Here is a 24385-nt window from a genome sequence, read left to right on the forward strand (position 1 = left end):
GACTATAGACTAGACTATAGACTAGACTATAGACTAGACCATAGACTAGACTATAGACTAGACCATAGACTAGACTATAGACTAGACTATAGACTAGACTATAGACTATAGTCCCGACTTGAGACTATACTCTAGACTAGACTAGGCTGGTCTAGACTGTAGATTATGGCGCATCTGTGAAGTCAATAATTTGACACTTTTGGACTACTTATGAAAGTACTACTTATTTATATTTAAAAGAACTTAAACAGTTTAACGTATTATTGGTTTAAACTTTTAAAACTATTAACAATTTCTTTCCTGTTGACATATTTCAGTTCGTCTTTTCTCCACCTAATGTCAGTGTAATGTAGGCAAATCTTAAACTTGAAATAAAAGCATTAAAATATATAGAAAATAAACGGAAATACCACAACACCTGTATTAAAAATTTTTATTTCTAAAAACATAACAGAAAACACTTAAACAAAATATTAATAATTAAATTATTTACATGCCAATTATTTAAATACAACCACCTTATTAAACTAAGGCCGCTTGGAACGGCTTTCTTAGGTGCACGAAAAGTATGATTTGCTTAGCTTTAAAACAATCTGACTGAAGGCGTTACGTAAGACATTTGTGTATTTCCTTTTAATATTCACACCTAGAAATAATTCTTTTCTACTTTTGTTGTCTTTATATACAATTTAGTAAGAATGTCGATATATATTTGTATATTATACTTAACACAACCTTTGTATTATCTCGCCGTAAGAGATCATCAATGACTTACTGAAATGATAAAGAAAAGAACAAAAACGAAAATTATAAAAAATTATATACAATTAAATTGTTGTAACTACAGTTTAATTAAATAAATCAAAACAAAACAACAAGGGGCAGATGTTGAAAAGAAATAAAATGAGTGGCGGGAATTGAGCAAAAATGTTCAATTAAAACAATTTAACAAATAATAAAATTAAAAAAAAATATTCAATTAATGTTGGTGTTTGATTGATTCAAAAAGGAAAATAATATATAAAGAGTAAAAAAAGTTGCAGCAACCTACTTAATATGGTGTTAAGAAATTAATAATAAAACAAAAACTATGAAAGGCGAAATTTTGCGAAACAAAAGTGAAGATGAAAATTATTATTTTTTTAGGTGAAAGCTTGATATCTTAAATATCGAAAATACAACGAAATAGTCGAAATTCTAAAAAAAATAGTTTTCTATTTGGATATTAAATCTAGACTATAGTACAGGATATAGACTTTACTATAGTCCAGATAAAAATATTGACAAAACTATAGTCTATTGTTAAGTCTGGACTGTAGTCTATGGTATGGTCTGTTCCAAAGTCTGGACTATATTCAAAACTATAGTCTACTGTAAAGTCTGGACTATAGTCTGTTCTATAGCCTAGACTATAGACTTTATTATATTCTGGATTATAATCTGTTTTATAATCTGGACTATAGTCTATTTTATTGTCTGCACTATAGATTATTCTACAGTTCTGACTATAGTCTGGATAATAGTCTATTCCATAGTCTGGACTATAGTCTATTCTATAGTCTATAGTCTGGACTAAAGTCTATTCTATAGTTTGGACTATAGTCTACAATATAGTCTGAATTGCAGACAGTCTGGACTATAGTTTATTCTGTAATCTGGAACATAAACGTTCCTAAATATTGAGTAATAATCTGTTCTGTAAATAACTTTGGACATGGAGGTTGTGGAAAGGGAACTACCTCTCAAAACTTTAAAAAATTAAAAAAATTATATTCTATAGTCAGAATTATAATCTATTCTATAGTTTATTTCCACGACTACTTATTTTCAGTTCAGGGCTATGTCTGTACTATAAATAGTCTACTATATAGTATATGGACTGTATTCTGGGCTATAGTCTGGAATTTAGTCTGGACTATAATCTGGACTATAGTGTGGAATATATTCTGGAATATAGTCTGGACTATAGTCTAGACTATAGTCGGGAATACAGTCTGGACTATAGTATTGACTATAGTCGGGACTACAGTCTGGACTATAGTCTTGACTATAGTCTTGACTATAGTCTTGACTATAGTCGGGACTACAATCTACAGTCTTGACTATAGTTTGTACTAAAATCTTGACTATAGTCTGCACTATAATCTTGTCTATAGTTTGGACTACAGTCTTGACTATAGTTTGTACTATAGTCTTGACTATAGTTTGGACTATAGTCTTGACTATAGTTTGGACTATAGTCTTGACTATAGTTTGGACTATAGTCTTGACTATAGTTTGGACTATAGTCTTGACTATAGTTTACACTATAGTCTTGACTATAGTTTACACTATAGTCTTGACTATAGTTTACACTATAGTCTTTACTATAGTTTGGACTATAGTCTTGACAAATGTTAGGACTATAGTCTTGACAAATGTTTGGACTATAGTCTTGACTATACTTTTGACTATAGTTTGGACTATAGTCTTGACTATAGTTTAGACTATAGTTTAGACTATAGTCTTGACTATAGTTTGGACTATAGTCTTGATATAGTTTGGACTATAGTCTTGATATAGTATGGATTATAGTCTTGACTATACTCTTGAGTATAGTTTGGACTATAGTCTTGACTATAGTTTGGACTATAGTCTTGGCTGTAGTTTGGACTATAGTCTTGACTATAGTTTTGACTATAGTTTGGACTATAGTTTGGACTATAGTTTGGACTATAGTTTGGACTATAGTTTGGACTATAGTCTTGACTATAGTTTGGACTATAGTTTGGACTATAGTGTTGACTATGGTTTGGACTATAGTTTGGACTATAGCTTGGACTATAGTGTTGACTATAGTCTTAACTATAGTCTGGACTATAGTCTTGACTATACTCTTGACTATAGTCTGGGCTATAGTCTTGATTATAGTCTGGACTATAGTCCTGACTATTGTCTGGACAATAGTCTTGACTATAGTCTGGACTGCGCTATACTCTGGGCTATAATGTAGACTATAATCTGTACTATTGTCTATTCTATAATCTGTACTATAGTCTATTCTATAATCTGTACTATAGTCTATTCTATACTATGGACAATTGCCCATTTTTGATCTGGTCTACAGTATACTCTAAAGTATTACTTAGCCTATATAGCCCACCCTATATAATGTATTGTATAGTCTGGATTATAAGACTTTCTTTATTCTAGACATTAATCTGTCTGGACTATGAAATTGCTACTTAAAGGATGCATACAAATTTTAAATGGCCACACAGACAGACGGACAGTCAAATATAGCCTTATCTGATTGTGTATGCCCCATTATTCTTTGAGTATTACAAACATCAGCACAAACGCATAATATCCTGCCCACTATAATGGTGTACGGTATAATAACATAACATTGTACCCAAATTATCCTTTAATAATAAACTAAATATGCAGTTATAATCAATTTGTAAAGATATAGATCTTATTTTACTAAATCCTTTTTAACATATAATTTTGGGCAAAATTATGAAACCCGTAACAAGGAGAATAAAATCCCTTTATAAACCTTCTAAACTAAAAGGTATACAATCAGTTGACCTAAAAAAATGGTCGTGAAACAAACACAATTTCTCCTAAACATTCTTGTGATAACAAGTGTATTAAGCGAACAAAATATTGTCAATATCATAAAGGAATTTAATAAAAATCATAATCTACAAATAAATGTTTTAATTAATTTTAATAGAAATCTAAAACAGTCTGAACATTATGAAGATATAACGCTTATAGAAAACGTACCAAAACTTATTATAACAAAGAAATCAAGTAATATAACAAATCTACATAGAGATTTTAATAAACAAAGTCTTACTATAGCCTGGTTATCTAAAGAAACTTTAAGTTTTACGCTGGACTATATGGATCAGTTGCTGTGGTGTATACATTTTAAAGATATTTTAATTATTTACCAAGAGGAAACCGAAGACGATTTGTATAAAATTTCGTCTTTAAGTTGGAAAAAAGGTTTCATTTCATTGTTAATATGGCAAAATAAACGTTTGTATACTTATCATCCATATCCGATAATTAAAATAGTGCCTATTGATGCCCTCCAGCAATATGAAGATAAATCTTATTTAAGAAATTTTCAACATAAAGTTATGTCTGCACCGATATTTGAATTTCCGCCCATGTGCTTTTCCTATATTAATCACAAGGGTGAACTACTGCGAGTTGGTTATGTTTATAAATGGATCGAAACTTTCTTTACGCATCATAATGCCACCTTTAAATATAAATTTTATGATATGTGGGCCTATAATGTAACATATCAGGATGCTTTCAATACTGTTGGTACAATGGATTTTGCATTTATACCATTAATAATGCCAGCTATGGATCATTATTTTGCCCGAAGTACAACATTTTTCTTGAGCAATATAGTGCTTATTGTTCCTGCACCTAAAGAAATATTTACGGGATTTTATGTGCTAATACCATTTGATGGTCTGGTTTGGTTTATGGTATTTCTAACCGGTATATTGTATTTTGTATTCGTTAATATGCTTAATTATCTAAATTATAAGATTTGCAACTGGGGTCAAGCTTTTCAAGATGCCTTCAATATTATAATATTTCTATCGGTTTCATCTAGGATAAAAATGCGTAATTATATCTTTAACTTTGGTTTATTTCTATTGTTCCTATTTACCGGCATCTTTTTAACCAACTACTACAGCTCTAATCTCTCTAGTTTATATACCAGTAAAGTCTATGAACCGGATTTACGCTATATAGAAGATATAAAACGTACCAAACTAAATATTTTAGAATATACCGCCGATGCACCACTTTGGGTGCAGCGCAACATAAGTAAGACCTTTACGGAACGTATTATTACTGGCAGCAATAAGGAATTATTAGATAATCGTCAAATTCTCAATATGTCCTATATGTATACCACCTTTGAGGAATATGCCGATTTTTTACTTTTTCGTCAAACATATCTAAAGAGACCGACAGCTAAGAAGTTAAATGAACTTTTGCATCATCGTCCGATATTTATTACACTTCCACATCGTTCGCCTATAATTGATCAGTTTAATCGTTATTTATTGTACATGATGGAAAGTGGAATTTTCAAGAAAATTCTTAGCGATACTAAGTGGCATGGTATTTTGAGTGGACGTTTGAAATTGTTCTTGGATGAGGAGGAGAATAAATCACTGACATGGGAATATTTTCAATATGTTTTTGTTATCTGGTTGTTGGGTTTGTTTTCTGGGTTCTTGAGTTGCTTATGTGAAATGTATATTTTTAAGAAGATAAATTGATAAACTAATATATGAAAGAGTGGAACCTAAAATATCGTTTATTAAGAATATCGTTATTTAAGAATTATTTTAAGCATAATTCATAGAACATTCGGGATACTGATCTATGAGTATGTATGGGGTCTAGCCTATAGCCTAGTCCTTGGTTTGGACCATGTCTAGTAGTAGTGAAGTCTATTTTATATAGTCTTTACAATCGTTTAGTCCATATTCTGTTTTATAGTGCAGACTAAAAACTAGACTGTAGTCCAAATTATATACTAGTCTATAGTCTGAACTATAGTTTATACTATATTATAGATTATAGTCTAGTCTAGTCTTGTCTATAGTTCAGATAATAAACTAGACTGTAGTCCACATTACAGACTATCGTCTACTCTACATTCTTGACTACAGTTTGGTTCATAGTCTTGTCTATAGTCTGCACTATTTAGTGAAGCCTACAGTCTGGTGTACAAGTATATACATAGTCTAGAGTGTAGTGTAGTGGGCTTTAGTCTAGTCTTTTGTCTGGACTATTTTAGAGTCTAGTCTATAGTCTAGTTAATAGTCTAGTTTATAGTCTAGTCTATAGTCTAGTCTAGAGTCTAGTCTAGAGCCTAGTCTAGAGCCTAGTCTAGAGTCTAGTCTATAGTCTAGTCTATAGTCTAGTCTATAGTCTAGTCTATAGTCTAGTCTATAGTCTAGTCTATAGTCTAGTCTATAGTCTAGTCTATAGTCTAGTCTATAGTCTAGTCTATAGTCTAGTCTATAGTCTAGTCTATAGTCTAGTCTATAGTCTAGTCTATAGTCTAGTCTATAGTCTAGTCTATAGTCTAGTCTATAGTCTAGTCTATAGTCTAGTCTATAGTTTAGTTTATGTCTAGTCTATAGTCTAGAATATAGTCTAGTCTCTAATACTGTCTAGTCTAGTATTTAGTAGAGTCTTTAGTCCAGAACTTAAATGAAAATCAATTATATTTTTACGCTTACACATTCTAAACAGTAAATTTAAAAAAAATTCGTAATGAGTTAGCAATTTTCTTTAGAACTTCCAACTTAAAACTAAAATTTCTCCCATTCTTTAAAAAAGGGGTGTAACTAACATACCTATGACGCCTGAGAAACAATTTAATAATACATTTTGTTAAATGTGTTTTTAAATGTTTGTTCGTTTCTTAAGGTTTTTGCAAAAATATAAATTAAATATTACAATTGCATACAATATGCAAATACCAGTCATGCAGTCAGTAGAGTTACACATAAACAATTCATTTGAAAATAAAATTTATTGATTTTTTACATATAAAAATGTGTTTTAACACATGAATGTTACATGATTTTTTTCAAAATCAAGAATTTTGTATGCAAGAGACAAAACGTTAAAAAAAATTCCAATGAAAACAAACACTAAATGATTTAATAATAAAAAGTAATGAAAACAAAAGAACTAGCATAATTTTCATGAGTGTATGTAGTAAATTGTTCTTAAAAGAATGTATGTGTTAAGTACTTATGTATGTCTGTATTTATATGTAATTTTGTTGTTATTTTATAAATTTTTATATAGGAAATTTAAAGAACTTTTATATAGTTTTGTTTTTTTTTTTTTGTAATATTTTACCATTGGCGCGCATGCTTGTTTACGTGTCAAAATGCTTTAACTGATAATTTCAAGTACTTTCAGCTGTATAAGTTTTTATATACATAATGTAAATGTATTAGTTAAATTAATTTAAGTACATATGAATAAAACTTTTAATTTTTTTTTATTATAATTTTTGAGAATTGCAGTGGGTGTAAATGTGAGTTTTAAACACAACAACGCCGAAAACCCACATATTTAGTTAGATACTTGTGTTATAAACAATTCTCTCAAAACCACTGACTAATATAAAGAACAACAACAACAATAATAATAAAGAACTTATAATAAAAGTAGCATCCCAATACCATTGATTAGTTTAAATAGAAACTAGTTTTATATTATTTATAAAAAAAAAACAAGATTATTTTTATAATTAGCACTTAAACCCTTCACTTGAATGTTTTTTGCAATTCTATAATACTTTGATTTGACCTTTGACCTTATACAGTATTCTTTTTCAATTGCCTGTTTTTCATAATTTCCGACATTTTCAACTTTATATTTTTGGACTTTTTCCAGGCCTAGGACACCTAGTCCAAATACACCTAGTATTTCTTCGGCTTTGATGTTGTTAGTATACATCCTAGCCTTACCTAACCAAGTCCATAATTGCAGACGATGGTGTTAAGTACTTAATTAACTCCTTACTTATAAGCGAGCATAAGTACATACCTGCAATGGCATTACCGTGTTAAAATAATGACTTAATATAAAATACCAAAAAGTTATTGCTGTAAGGTATGATATGATCGAGCATATACTAAAATGCTATTTCACTTCATTTATAATTTATAAGATAACAATAAAAACACAATCAATCAAAAATAATTAATGCTTCTACTTAGAATAGAATTCTGACTTATAGAAATAAGATTAACATACTTTCTTTAGTCTTGTCGCTCATAACTTTGACATAAATGTATGTTATCACCTGCTAAATGTAAATACATTTTTAAGTTCTGCCTGCTATTAATAAGTAAATAAATATAAAAATCATTAGATGAAACAGATATAGACAGACTAGACCAGACAAAAGTTTCGGCTGGTGGTGTTTCAAAAGCTTTAATGTGAAACACCTTAAACCATATTTACTTTATAACTAAACTATCTTTATAATAAATCTATTTTAACTTTTTGTTTTTTTTTTTTTTGTGTAAATGTTAAAACAATTTTAAGAATAAACATAAGAAACCGTAAACCCCTTAAAATGTTTTATAAATTGATTTGATATATAAGAACCAATGTCTGTTGTTTTCTACTTTCTGGCTTCAGATGTCTACCGTTTGTCAAATGAAGTTTTTAGATTTATACATTAAATAAATATTTTTCTACCAGCTTTTTTCCCTCAAATTTATTATACATATTATTGTTGTTCAGAATTTTAAGAGTTTTATTTTTGGCAGTTTTTTTCATGCTAAGAGATGCTTATGATATTGATACTTATAGAAGCTAAAGCTAAAGAAACAAAGCTTAGAAACAACAAAATAACATTAGAATTGATTCCAAGAAGTATGCTTTTGATGTTTTGGCGTGTCAATAAATCACCCAAAAAGTGTACTTATGTCTTCTTTTCTGTATATATTTTTTTCTTATTGAATTTTGCTTTATTTTTTTTAAAATAATAGTGTTCGGATCAAAATTATTAAATAACCAAAGAAAAAAATGCAGAAATGTGGACACAGGGTTAGGTGTTATTAGCTGTTATTTGGAAGTGATAGATAGATAGATAGATAGATAGATAGATAGATAGATAGATAGATAGATAGATAGATAGATAGATAGATAGATAGATAGATAGATAGATAGATAAATAGATAGATTTCTACTTAGAATAGAATTCTGACTTATAGAAATAAGATTAACATACTTTCTTTAGTCTTGTCGCTCATAACTTTGACATAAATGTATGTTATCACCTGCTAAATGTAAATACATTTTTAAGTTCTGCCTGCTATTAATAAGTAAATAAATATAAAAATCATTAGATGAAACAGATATAGACAGACTAGACCAGACAAAAGTTTCGGCTGGTGGTGTTTCAAAAGCTTTAATGTGAAACACCTTAAACCATATTTACTTTATAACTAAACTATCTTTATAATAAATCTATTTTAACTTTTTGTTTTTTTTTTTTTTGTGTAAATGTTAAAACAATTTTAAGAATAAACATAAGAAACCGTAAACCCCTTAAAATGTTTTATAAATTGATTTGATATATAAGAACCAATGTCTGTTGTTTTCTACTTTCTGGCTTCAGATGTCTACCGTTTGTCAAATGAAGTTTTTAGATTTATACATTAAATAAATATTTTTCTACCAGCTTTTTTCCCTCAAATTTTTATATACATATTATTGTTGTTCAGAATTTTAAGAGTTTTATTTTTGGCAGTTTTTTTCATGCTAAGAGATGCTTATGATATTGATACTTATAGAAGCTAAAGCTAAAGAAACAAAGCTTAGAAACAACAAAATAACATTAGAATTGATTCCAAGAAGTATGCTTTTGATGTTTTGGCGTGTCAATAAATCACCCAAAAAGTGTACTTATGTCTTCTTTTCTGTATATATTTTTTTCTTATTGAATTTTGCTTTATTTTTTTTAAAATAATAGTGTTCGGATCAAAATTATTAAATAACCAAAGAAAAAAATGCAGAAATGTGGACACAGGGTTAGGTGTTATTAGCTGTTATTTGGAAGTGATAGATAGATAGATAGATAGATAGATAGATAGATAGATAGATAGATAGATAGATAGATAGATAGATAGATAGATAGATAGATAGATAGATAAATAGATAGATAGATAGATAGATAGATAGATAGATAGATAGATAGATAGATAAATAGATAGATAAATAGATAGATAGACAGACAGACAGACAGAGAGACAGACAGACAGACAGACAGACAGACAGACAGACAGACAGACAGATAGATAGATAGATAGATAGATAGATAGATATATAGATAGATAGATAGATAGATAGATAGATAGATAGATAGATAGATAGATAGATAGATAGATAGATAGATAGATAGATAGATAGATAGATAGGTAGATAGATACATAGATAGATAGATAGATAGATAGATAGATAGATAGATAGATAGATAGATAGATAGATAGATAGATAGATAGATAGATAGATAGATAGATAGATAGACAGACAGATAAATAGATAGATAAATAAATAGATAGACAGACAGACAGACAGATAGATATATAGATAGATAGATAGATAGATAGATAGATAGATAGATAGATAGATAGATAGATAGATAGATAGATAGACAGATAGATAGATATATAGATAGATATATAGATAGATATATAGATAGATATATAGATAGATAGATAGATAGATAGATAGATAGATAGATAGATAGATCGATCGGCATAGAATAACTTTCACGATTTAGCTACATCCGTCTGACCGTCTGCGTGTCCACGTAAAGCTTGTGCGTACGCTACAGTTCGCAATTTTCAAGATAATTGAATAAAATTTGACACATACTTTTCTTTTGGCCCAAAGACGAACGCTATAATAACGCTAAATATAAGCTTACCATAGGAACAGGGCTTTGGGTCGAATACAAATTTCCCTTCATAAAACGGCTTGAAGGTCAAAATGTACGTATAAACACTAATAACATCGCTGTCTAGTGTAGGGTATCAGGTCGGTCAAGTCTATCTATACTTTTCTACTTGTTTAATACTGCTTTCTTTTCGTCGAACAATTTTGTCTTTTTAGGGTTAACTCCCTCAAGCTCCCTAGCTATAAAGCTAATTCGACCTTTCGAAAAGTGAGAATTAACTGTATTGCCTAATGTCGTCTTAATTGGCTGTTGGTTAATATCTTAACCGACATCAATCCGAAGAAATACACCTAGGAATCTATAATTTTTGTATAAATGATTAGTACTTTGCCATTAACCAATTCACTTATAGATGTCGTATCGTTGTAGCGTTGTAATTTATAAAAAATTTTCAAATAAAATTTTTTGAAACAAAAACAAATCTATAGTAAAAAGCAACGACATACTACGATACAACCTTACAACACCGATTGTGAATTGGACAAATGTTGTGGTTTTTGGAAATCGGATACAAAACCCTAGTTATGACCGAATTCAGGTGAATAAATTTGGTATTTTTTTTAAAAAAAAGTACTTTTTGTATTAATGAATAGTATTTGTCAAGAGTTTTAGTGCTGATTGTATCGATTAGGTATTTGGTACTTTTCTTTAACCTTTCCTGTAAATTTTGAACCTAGAAACACAATTCGTTTTTGTTTAAATTTTAACCTATAAAAAGAGAACATTTAATAAAAAGTTTAACTAAGAAAAAACTATATTTATTTTTGCTTTTTTTATAATTTATAATAATTCTATTATTTTATCTGTATCTCTCTGTCTGTCTCTCAGTCGTTAGTTCTAGGTGTTATTTACTTCCTTATGTCTACATTAAAGTCTTAATTTACTACATTGTTTTTTTTTCTTAAATATCACAAAAACAATAAATGTCTATTACTATTTTTTCTTTAACTTTATTTGTTGTAGGAAAATATGTACTTTTGTTCTATTTTTATGCACTAAACCATAGTAGGGGGCCTTCACACACATACACCTTAAAAAATAAAGCGATATTAAGTTTTGAGGCGATTCATATGTTGTTATCGTTATTATAACTTGTAAATTTAAAATGGGTTCAAATTTTCATTTGGTCCCCTTATATCGTTTGATAGTTAGTAAGATAGTTTAATGATTTCACAAAGTAGATCGAAAATGAATCCGCCTTTAGCCCATTTAAATTTTTTTTTCAGATATTAAAATTTTATTTTAAATAAGTCTCTGTTGAGATTTCAAAACAGGGGCGTCGGTGGTGTAATGGTTAGCATAGTTGCCTTCCAAGCAGTTGATCCGGGTTCGATTCCCGGCCGACGCATATTTTTATTCAAAAGCATATATTTTGTAGGTTTCATTGAAACGTTTTTCTTAATTATAAACTTCTTGTTTTACTCTAGAAATCGGAGGAGTAAGAAGTAATGGAAATATGAATCCATTAGCTTTAAGCTATTCTAATTATTGGTTTTCTCAAGTTCTATTTTAATTTTTATTTAACTAAAAGTTTGTTTAAACAAGTGTTTTTATTTTGGTCTTACTTAAACGAACGAACATTTTCTATCACCCCTTGGTCTGAGCATCAAAATAGAGGCGTCGGTGGTGTAATGGTTAGCATAGTTGCCTTCCAAGCAGTTGATCCGGGTTCGATTCCCGGCCGACGTATATTATTTTCTGTTAAGTTAATTACATTTTGTTTGCACCTTTAAAAGAAGTTCCTGCATATATAATGATTTGAAGCACTTGTGGACCGACCCATCTTTAAGAATTCTAATAATAATATTAACTAATTTTTTATATTTATGTTGAAAAGCTGATCATTTTAAGATGTTTTTTGGTCTGAATTTGAATTTCGAAAAAAAGGACATGTGCATTTTTTTGGTCCAAACTTGTTATCGGAAAAAGACCTATAGACGGATCAGAATTTTATTGTAAATTTTATCAAAATATTGGTCTTAACACTGAACTATTGAGGAACATTAGAAAGTTTGTTGGAAGCACAGACATCGGTGGTGTAATGGTCAGCATAGTTGCATACCAAGCAGGCAACTGCAAGCAGTTGATTCGGGTTTGATTCCCGGCCAATGCACATTACTTTAAATTAAATACTAAGAGTTCCCATACACATTTTGAAAATGGTTTCTATATAAAGTTTTGGAGCAATTGTGGTCTCACCCCTAAGAATTTTACTACTAAGTAAGATTTAATGATGTCATATTGTCGCTACGTTTAAGGCATTTTTTGGTTCTTATTAGATGTTTGGAAAAAGATCTGATATAGGATAAAACTCTCCCACCGTTCGTTTCAATCAAACTTTTGTTGCTCTTAAAAAATTATATCACGATATTGGTATTAAGATTTAATTATTAAAAGCAGAGGCGTCGGTTGAGGTAATGTTGAGTTTCGTTGTCTTCCAAGCTGTTGATTCGAGTTTGATTTTATATAATTTTTAATACCAATAGAAACTTAAGTACATTAAATTGATTGTTAGAAGTTGACGCTATACAGGGTCTTCAGTCAAATTTGGACAGAGAAATCAACATCGTTATATAATGATTAATTATGTTATTCTAAGAAGTGGATGTGATATGAGATCTAGGGTCTTATACTGAAACGAAAAAAGCAGATTGCATGATTTTAAAGCATGATAACGATGGTGGTCCAGAATAACGGGTTAAAGAAAATTCATATGCTGAATTTAGGAACGTTATTATAATGTTCGTACTAGGGAACTAGTTTTAAGAACCAGATTGAGCAAATGATTTTTGAAATAATTCATATAAACTCAATCCTTTAAGGGATCTTTCACATAATTTTGTTTTACACATAAAGATGAACTGACATCGGTAGCAAAAATTGGATATAAAATACGATCAGATTATTGTCGTATTTTTATTAAATTTATTTTTTTTAAGTTCGCGTTAAATAAACTTTATCTAAGTATTAGAAATCTATTTCGGTCCCATACTAAAAAACAGTAATTTTTCAATGTGTTTTCTATAGTTTCCTATAACCGACCTTGACTTATAAACGTTTTGAATTTCGTGGATAATTGTTTTACTATTTACTCAAGTAATTGATACATTTAAGGTATTGTTAATAATACTCAACGATGTTAATGATCATAATCATAACGATGATTATGTTAAAAACCTATAGAAAAAGTAATTTATTAGATTGTTTAACGCTTCAGAAAAAAAGCTATCGATATCCAGTAGTAAAAAATGTCTAGAATTTGTTGAGGCGTATTAACAGCTAGAATATTTTCCAATTTTTTCTTCAATAATTTTCTAAAATAATGTTTGGCTAAGATTAACTGGAAAAATTAACACCTTACATATAATGGGGAAAAGACCTTGAGTTAATATTTAAAGTAAATACTTTCAAATTTTAGTTAAAACTATGTCTGCTTAATTTTAAAAAATTTTCTTCAAAACAAAATACCTAATAGATTTTAATTATAATTTCTTTACAAATTTCTTTCTTAACTCTTTAACATTTAATTTTTATATAAATTTAACAAAATACCCAAAAATTTGACATAAATCTTTCATAATTATTTTCAATTACTTTTCTTAAAAAACAAAAAAAAATTGTTTTTAAAGTAACCGTTTAACGCTGTAATTAAAAACTTCAATAAACCGTTTTTTTTTTTTGAAATTTATATTGTTATTAACAAATTTCAAGAGTTGTTGTGTTAAAACTTTTAATTACTATTGTACTTTTTGTTAAATTTATTTTATTATAAATGTTATAAAACATTATTGCAAAGACGTGCAAAGAGGTGTAGGCTTTTTTTTCTAAACATAATTTTGTATAAATTTTGAAAAAAAAACACAAACAACAGTTAACAAATTTTATGCCAAAAATAGTGTGAATTTAAAATAGAAAACAATAAAAACTAAAAAAAAACTAATGATTGTAATACAAAATAAAGTTTTTTTTTAATAAAACAAAAGTTTATACAGCTAAATTACTCATATCAAGTTGTTAACATAAGTTTAATTAGAAGTACGTATTACAAATATGGAATGGTATTTAAATAAATGGAGAAAAAAAGTACCATTTGGTACGAAAAGTACTAATGTTAGAAGATTATTGACTAGACTATAGGTTATACTATAGACTACATAATAGACTAGATTACAGACTAGACTATAGACTAGATTATAGACTAGACGATAGACAAGACTATAGACTAGATTATAGACTAGACTATAGACTAGACTATATACTAGACTATAAACTAGACTATAAACTAGACAATAGATTAGACTATAGACTAGACTAGACTATAGACTAGACTAGACTAGACTAGACTAGACTAGACTAGACTATAGACTAGACTATAGACTAGACTAGACTATAGACTAGACTAGACTGGACTATAGACTAGACTATAGACTAGACTAGACTAGACTATAGACTAGACTATAGACTAGACTATAGACTAGACTATAGACTAGACTATAGACTAGACTATAGACTAGACTATAGACTAGACTATAGACTAGACTATAGACTAGACTATAGACTAGACTATAGACTAGACTATAGACTAGACTATAGACTAGACTATAGACTAGACTATAGACTAGACTATAGACTAGACTATAGACTAGACTATAGACTAGACTATAGACTAGACTATAGACTAGACTATAGACTAGACTATAGACTAGACTATAGACTAGACTATAGACTAGACTATAGACTAGACTATAGACTAGACTATAGACTAGAGACTATAGACTAGACTATAGACTAGACTATAGACTAGACTATAGACTAGACTATAGACTAGACTATAGACTAGACTATAGACTAGACTATAGACTAGACTATAGACTAGACTATATAGACTAGACTATAGACTAGACTATAGACTAGACTATAGACTAGACTATAGACTAGACTATAGACTAGACTATAGACTAGACTAGAGACTAGACTATAGACTAGACTATAGACTAGACTATAGACTAGACTATAGACTAGACTATAGACTAGACTATAGACTAGACTATAGACTAGACTATAGACTAGACTATAGACTAGACTATAGACTAGACTATAGACTAGACTATAGACTAGACTATAGACTAGACTATAGACTAGACTATAGACTAGACTATAGACTAGACTATAGACTAGACTATAGACTAGACTATAGACTAGACTATAGACTAGACTATAGACTAGACTATAGACTAGACTATAGACTAGACTATAGACTAGACTATAGACTAGACTATAGACTAGACATAGACTAGACTATAGACTAACTATAGACTAGACTATAGACTAGACTATAGACTAGACTATAGACTAGACTATAGACTAGACTATAGACTAGACTATAGACTAGACTATAGACTAGACTATAGACTAGACTATAGACTAGACTATAGACTAGACTAATAGACTAGACTATAGACTAGACTATAGACTAGACTATAGACTAGACTATAGACTAGACTATAGACTAGACTATAGACTAGACTATAGACTAGACTATAGACTAGACTATAGACTAGACTATAGACTAGACTATAGACTAGACTATAGACTAGACTATAGACTAGACTATAGACTAGACTATAGACTAGACTATAGACTAGACTATAGACTAGACTATAGACTAGACTATAGACTAGAGACTAGACTATAGACTAGACTATAGACTAGACTATAGACTAGACTATAGACTAGACTATAGACTAGACTATAGACTAGACTATAGACTAGACTATAGACTAGACTATAGACTAGACTATAGACTAGACTATAGACTAGACTATAGACTAGACTATAGACTAGACTATAGACTAGACTATAGACTAGACTATAGACTAGACTATAGACTAGACTATAGAATATAATATACACTAGACTTTAAACTAGACTATAAACTAGACTATAGATTAGACTATAGACTAATATATACACTAGACTATAAACTAAACTGTAGTATAGACTGTATACAGACTTGACTATGAAGCCATACTGAAGACTAGGCTGTGTACTTTTCGTCTGAAAAGTTCCCAAAAATTGTACAATAGTACCTTTGCTGTCATCCCTATTCAGTTTATAAGCAAATTGTAAATATGTACTCGTCATATGTGAAACTTCTAAAGGTGAGTTTTGTGTGTTTATGACTCTATAAAAAAAGTTACCCAAAGTCAAATGCCAAATATGGGTTGGTTCAGTTTAGCTCTCTCAGGTTGTTGTTTATATCAGTTGTATCGTTACGTTTGTTGTTATTGTTGTTGCTGTTGTATGTCATGCCAAAAATATACTATTAAAACAGCAATAGCAGCAACAACAACAATATGAAAACAAAAAAACTTTCTGCAACTGTCAATAATTTCATTATTGCCTTCGCTCTTATTGTATATTTTTCACAAAAGGAAATACATGTTTTTTTTTGAAATTGAATGAAATGGAAAAAAGTTTTCAAAAAAAAAAAAATAATGAATTTTAAATACAACCAACACACTGATATGTTACATGTATACTAAAAACACAGGTTCAGTTGTTATTAACACGTGGGGTAATTGTGAATTTTGTTGAAAGTTGGATTAAAAAAATGTATTTGGTTTTGCAGTATCTATTAAACTTTTGTCAAACTTTAGATTGTATTAATATTAAGCATTTTTATTAATATAAGATGTAAAGATAATAACCCGCTCGAATCATTAATTTAATTTAATTAGTTTAAAAGTGTGAAAGATTACTCAAATTAAAAAATATTTTGCTGTTCATTTGTCAATCCATAAATGTCTCTTTATTTGGTCAAACGTACGGAAACACCAAATTATATTTATAATCATTTATTAATTCACTTTTATTTAATAATTATAAACTATGATTAATTGAATAATTTTATTAAAAAAATAATATAATCCCTTGCCAAAAACTACTGCTTAAGATACTTATCGCTAAACCCACGTTTTTTTTAATAAATTATTTATTATATAGAAAAAAAAATCCTTAAGTGATTTCTTGTTTTAATTTTAAACTATTGTTTAATAGTTTAATAATTTTTATATTTTTGGTTATCAATATAATAAAATATTATTTGCAAACGATTATTACTGAAAAATATCAATTTTATTAAGAGCGTATTTTCGTATGTGGTTTCAATCAATTTGCACTTTGCTAAATATGGTTCGATTTAAACTAACTAAAGAAATTGTGTTAATTGTATCTGAAAACATCCCACCATAAAAATATGAGTAAAAAATTTATAAAAAAAAAACTTAAACATAGTTGTTATAAATGGATTTTTGGTGTAGTTTTAAATTTTTTTCATTTCTTTTTTAAGTGATACAGGGTGTGAGCTTGAATGTTGGTTGAGAAAAATATATACAATTACCTTTCCTTTGATATAAAAAGACTGAGTTTTTCATTCACAATAGCTCAGTTTTAGTTCGGTTCTAGTTCTGTTCAAGTTCAGTTCTAGTTTACTTCGAGTACAGTTCTAGTTCATTTCTAGTTCAGTTCTAGTTCAGTTCTAGTTCAGTTCTAGTTCAGTTCTAGTTCAGTTCTAGTTCAGTTCTAGTTCAGTTCTAGTTCAGTTCTAGTTCAGTTCTAGTTCAGTTCTAGTTCAGTTCTAGTTCAGTTCTAGTTCAGTTCTAGTTCAGTTCTAGTTCAGTTCTAGTTCAGTTCTAGTTCAGTTCTAGTTCAGTTCTAGTTCAGTTCTAGTTCAGTTCTAGTTCAGTTCTAGTTCAGTTCTAGTTCAGTTCTAGTTCAGTTCTAGTTCATTTAGTTTCAGTTCAGTTCTAGTTCAGTTCTAGTTCAGTTCAGTTCAGTTCTAGTTCAGTTCTAGTTCAGTTCTAGTTCAGTTCTAGTTCAGTTCTAGTTCAGTTCAGTTCTAGTTCAGTTCTAGTTCAGTTCTAGTTTAGTTCTAGTTCAGTTCTAGTTCAGTTCTAGTTCAGTTCTAGTTCAGTTCTAGTTTAGTTCTAGTTTAGTTCTAGTTCAGTTCTAGTTCAGTTCTAGTTCAGTTCTAGTTCAGTTCTAGTTCAGTTCTAGTTCAGTTCTAGTTCAGTTCTAGTTCAGTTCTAGTTCAGTTCAGTTCAGTTCTAGTTCAGTTCTAGTTCAGTTCTAGTTCAGTTCTAGTTCAGTTCTAGTTCAGTTCTAGTTCAGTCTAGTTCAGTTCTAGTTCAGTTCTAGTTCAGTTCTAGTTCAGTTCTAGTTCAGTTCTAGTTCAGTTCTAGTTCAGTTCTAGTTCAGTTCTAGTTCAGTTCTAGTTCAGTTCTAGTTCAGTTCTAGTTCAGTTCTAGTTCAGTTCTAGTTCTAGTTCAGTTCTAGTTCAGTTCTAGTTCAGTTCTAGTTCAGTTCTAGTTCAGTTCTAGTTCAGTTCTAGTTCAGTTCTAGTTCAGTTCTAGTTCAGTTCTAGTTCAGTTCTAGTTCAGTTCTAGTTCAGTTCTAGTTCAGTTCTAGTTCAGTTCTAGTTCAGTTCTAGTTCAGTTCTAGTTCAGTTCTAGTCAGTTCTAGTTCAGTTCTAGTTCAGTTCTAGTTCAGTTCTAGTTCAGTTCTAGTTCAGTTCTAGTTCAGTTCTAGTTTAGTTCTAGCTCAGTTCTAGTTCAGTTCTAGCTCAGTTCTAGTTCAGTTCAAGTTCAGTTATATTCAGTTCTAATTCAGTTCTAGTTCAGTTTCAGTTCAGTTATAATTAAATTCTAATTCAGTTCTAGTTCAGTTCTAGTTCAGTTCTAGTTCAGTTCTAGTTCAGTTCTAGTTCAGTTCTAGTTCAGTTCTAGTTCAGTTCTAGTTCAGTTCTAGTTCAGTTCTAGTTCAGTTCTAGTTCAGTTCTAGTTCAGTTCTAGTTCAGTTCTAGTTCAGTTCTAGTTCAGTTCTAGTTCAGTTCTAGTTCAGTTCTAGTTCAGTTCTAGTTCAGTTCAAGTTCAGTTCTAGTTCAGTTCTATTTCAGTTCTAGTTCAGTTCTATTTCAGTTTTAGTTCAGTTCTAGTTCAGTTCTATTTCAGTTCTAGTTCAGTTCTAGTTCAGTTCTAGTTGAGTTCTAGCTCAGTTCTAGTTCAGTTCAAGTTCAGTTATAATTTAGTTCTAATTCAGTTCTAATTCAGTTCTAGTTCATTTCCAGTTCAGTTATAATTCAGTTCTAATTCAGTTTAATACAGTTCTAGTTCAAATCCTTTAATTACAGTTTCTATCGTTGGCGATACAATGTTGTTCCAAACTTTTAAATTAATTATAACTTAAAAATTATATTGAAAAAAGTAATTTAAATTTTATTATTTTCATTTTTTAAAACTACAATTTGCCAACAATTATATAACAATGTTTTAAGATTACATTCATTAAATATTTAAAACATATGTACATTAGTTTGTGTATGATTTTAACTTTAATACATTCACGACATCCACTTGAAATTGCAACAAAAGTTAGTTAAAAAAGAACAATGCTGTTGAAAAGTTTAACAATATTGATAACTATTTGTAACTTAATATTGTCATTTAGTCTGGATAGTGACGATAAATATTCCAATATTGTTGACATTATTAAACAAATCAATCGTGAGGGAAGTTTAAACTTAAACTTATTTATAAACTATGAAAGAAAAATAAATAATACAAGAAAATATCAACAATTTTTAAAAGCTTCTCAAGCAGAAGATATACCCAAAATCATTCTTACTGATCGGCTGTATAATGCTACCGCTTTATATACACATTTTGGGGACCAGTGTTTAACAGTGGCTTGGTTAACTGAAGAGAATATAAATTATACTTTAAAGGCAGTGGATCAGATAGTGTGGACTAAACACTTTAAGGATATTTTATTGGTTTATTATGGCGATGCAAATAATTTTTTTCACATTTTTCAAAAATGCTGGATGTTTGGTTTTATATCGGTTGTATTATGGTGTGATAATAAAATATACACCTATCACCCTTATCCGCAGATAAAAGTAGTGCCACTTAATAATATTTCCAAATTCCAGGACAAAACTCATTTGGATAATTTTTATGGTTATGAAATGGTTGTTCCCGTTGTACAACTTCCGCCCGTCTGTTTTAGTTACATTAATACTCGGGGACAATTAATGCGTGTGGGATACTTTTACAAATGGATCGAAATATTTCTTAAACAACATAATGCAAGTATCAAACATCACTTTATTGACATATGGAAACCAAATGTTACTTTCGCATTAATCAAAAATAAATTGCAAACTATCGAGTTCAGCTTTATACCAGCAGAAATGCCCAGAAATTATGATCTTGCTTCGAGTCGAGTTTTGATTGTAACCAAGACTTTATTAGTGGTGCCTACAGCTCATGAAATTTCCCCCAACTTATATCTATTTAAACCTTTCACTACCAACTTATGGTTTGCTATAACACTGTGTCTTTTCCTCTTCCTGTTACTAATGATTTTATTGAATATAATACAGCTTAAGGAGCCCCATGTTTTAACAGCTTTTTTGGAAACCATTAAAATAATACTCTTTCTTTCGGTAGCTTTGAAGTCCGACCGTTCAATTCGCAATTTCTTTTTGTCTCTTCTATTTCTCTTTACGGGCTTATTTCTCACCAACTTTTATAACAGCAATCTTTCCAGTATGATTACCTCTAAAGTTTTTGAACCCGAATTACAGCAACTGGAGGACATCAAATACAACAATTTATTAATTTATCAACACACAGCCGATAAAGATTTTCTCGAGCAGTTGGATATACCGCAATTCTTAAAGAAGCGTGTATTCACTGGAAATAATACCGACTTCAGGATTAAGCGTCAATCTCTCGACATGTCGTATATGTATACGGGTCAAGAAGATCTTATTGATTTTTATCTATATCAGCAGAGATTTATGCAAAAACCTAAAGCTAAAAAACTACATCAAGCTTTAAAATATAAACATTACTGTATCACATCGCCGCATCGATCGCCGGTGATTGATCAGTTTAATCGCTATTTATATTATATACAAGAGAATGGTATTCTAAAGAAACATTTAAGGGATACAAACTGGCATGGGGTTTTGAGTGGTAATTTAAAAATATTTCTAGATGATGATGTGAAAAAATCTTTAAATATTAAATATTTTGAATATGCTTTTGTAATATGGATCAGTGGTTTGGTGTGTGCTTTTGTAAGTTTTTTGGTTGAATATTTTCGGGGGAATAGAATTTGATTAAGGTTTAAAGTTTTTAATAAAATCTAAGATGTAGACTCTAGTCTACAATTTGAATTATAGTCTATTCAAAAACGGTCTATTATCTGGGATAAGTATACATATGTAGTACATAATTTTTATTATAGTAAAGTGGTATGATCCGCAGACTTATCTGTAGTATATAGTCTTTACTATAGTACAAGCTGTACATCACATACTCTGGACTAGAACTGAACTAGAACTGAAATATAATTGAACTAGAACTAAACTAGAACTGAACTAGAACTGAACTAGAACTGAACTAGAACTGAACTAGAACTGAACTAGAACTGAACTAGAACTGAACTAGAACTGAACTAGAACTGAACTAGAACTGAACTAGAACTGAACTAGAACTGAACTAGAACTGAACTAGAACTGAACTAGAACTGAACTAGAACTGAACTAGAACTGAACTAGAACTGAACTAGAACTGAACTAGAACTGAACTAGAACTGAACAAGAACTGAACTAGAACTGAACTAGAACTGAACTAGAACTGAACTAGAACTGATCTAGATCTGAACTAGAACTGAACTAGAACTGAACTAGAACTGAACTAGAACTGAACTAGAACTGAACTAGAACTGAACTAGAACTGAACTAGAACTGAACTAGAACTGAACTAGAACTGAACTAGAACTGAACTAGAACTGAACTAGAACTGAACTAGAACTGAACTAGAACTGAACTAGATATGAATCATTCTCCTTAAACCCCCCTTCCCCTATTAAAAACGTTTCACACCCATCAATTTTAATCAATTTACATATTTATTAACAATTTTTTGCGTTAAGCTCAAAATATTACTATGAAAATACTCAATTAAAAACCACATAAAAGCACACACCAAACCACAAATCCATATTAGAAATGCATATTCAAAATATTCAATTGTCATAGCCCGCAAAACTTCATCATCAAAACGTATTCTCAAACTGCCACTAAAAATGCCATGCCACTCAGTATCATGGAAAATTTTCGTCATAATGCCATTCTCTCTTATATAAAACAAATAACGATTAAATTGATCGATTATCGGTGATCGATGGGAGACGGTGACAAAGAGGGGTTTGTATTTTATAGGCTGATCTAATCTCTTCATTTTGGGTTTCTTCATAAAACGCTGTTGCGATAAGATATAATCGACTAAATACTCTTGACCCGTATAAATGTAGGAGGGATCAAGTTCTTCACGTTTAATCCTTAACACGGTGTTATTGCCAATGTGTAAACGATACTTTATGAATTCGGGTATTCTCATATTTAGGAAATCTTCAGTATCGGCTGAATGTTTCCAAATCAATAATCTATTGCGTCGCAGATCCTCAAGTGTATTTAATTCCGGTTCATAAACTTTAGAGGTAATTAAACTGAAGAGACTGCTGTCGAAGAGATTACTAAAGAACAGACCAAAGACGAGAAATAGCAAATATAAATAGAAGTTAAATAGGTTATGACCCCGCCTTAAAGTTACCGAGAGAAAGATAATAATTCTAATGGTATTCAAAAAAGCCTCGCTAAAATTAATATCATATAGAAAATTCCTAACATTAGCAAAACTGATATTAGGTTGCCATATGTTTAATAAATAATGTTTAATGGAGGCATTATGATGTCTGAGAAATATTTCTATCCATTTGTAAAAATAGCCCACACGCTTTAATTCTCCCTGAATGTTGGTATAACTAAAGCAGACGGGAGGAAATTCTACTACAGGTACCACTATTTCATAACACAAGAAATTTTGCAAATGTGTTTTATCGTAAAATTCTTGTAAATCGTTTAGTGTTACCACCTTAATGCGGGTATAAGGATGATAGCTATAGAGCTGATTATTATGATACAATAACACCGAAATAAAACCATAGTTCCAAAAATTTTGAAATATATTATAAATTGCATTATCTACTCCCTGATATATCAATAGTATATCTTTATAATGCAGCTGCCACAATAATTGATCCATTGTGTTTAGGGTGTTAGACCAATTTTTGTCACTTATTCAAGCCACTGTTAACAATTGGTCGCCAAAATGTTTTCTTAAAGCTGTTACTTTGTCATTTTTCTTTGTAATAATAATCTTAGGCATTTTGTCCAATTTAGAGGCTTCAGCAAATTGTTTATATTTATCCGTATTATAAGTGATTCTTTTAAAATTAATTCATATATTTAAATTTAATTGACTTCTAAGATTAATATTCCCAATTATTTGTGAGACCTTACTGGCAAGGGCTGTTGTTAATGTAATCTCAATGATTAATATCTTTGTTAATGTTGCTAGTTGCATTGTTAATGATATACTAGTAGGACTTTTTATGAAACTTTTACATTATTATTACTACTTAATAAAGGCTACACCATTTCATGTATAAAATTTGGAATATGGGATTATATACAAATTTATACTTTGGAAGTCCTAACAGAGAGAACAGAGTGGTTACTTGTATCTAATGTCGATGTTAGTTAATTTGCAAAAAATTCTGTAAAAGTAAATTTCAGCTAAAATTGTCCTTCAGTTCTAGTTCAGTTCGAGTTCAGCTCTAGTTCAGTTCTAGTTCAGTTCTAGTTCAGTTCTAGTTCAGTTCTAGTTTAGTTCTAGTTCAGTTCTAGTTCAGTTCTAGTTCAGTTCTAGTTCAGTT

At 29.7% G+C, this 24385-nt stretch overlaps 2 protein-coding genes and 2 non-coding genes across 4 annotated transcripts in view; 2 read left to right on the plus strand and 2 right to left on the minus strand.

Moving 5' to 3' along the window:
- The window catches only part of LOC111679388 (formin-J), a 126882-nt gene that overhangs the window by 101649 nt on the left and 848 nt on the right, over positions 1 to 24385 (minus strand). The window contains exon 2 of the mRNA XM_023440963.2: positions 736 to 774. The gene's annotated coding sequence lies outside the window, so the exon portion shown is untranslated. The remainder of the gene's footprint in view (positions 1 to 735; positions 775 to 24385) is intronic.
- Positions 11811 to 11882, plus strand: Trnag-ucc. Its single transcript has one exon. It is a non-coding gene; the product is annotated as a tRNA-Gly (tRNA).
- Trnag-ucc lies at positions 12152 to 12223 on the plus strand. Its single transcript has one exon. It is a non-coding gene; the product is annotated as a tRNA-Gly (tRNA).
- On the minus strand, positions 22504 to 23712 carry LOC111679408. The gene has a single exon (XM_023440983.2). The coding sequence runs from the start codon at positions 23710 to 23712 to the stop codon at positions 22504 to 22506; it is 1209 nt and encodes a 402-aa protein (XP_023296751.2).

Source organism: Lucilia cuprina, chromosome 5 (genome assembly GCF_022045245.1).
Source record: "Lucilia cuprina isolate Lc7/37 chromosome 5, ASM2204524v1, whole genome shotgun sequence".
NCBI lineage: Eukaryota > Metazoa > Arthropoda > Insecta > Diptera > Calliphoridae > Lucilia > Lucilia cuprina.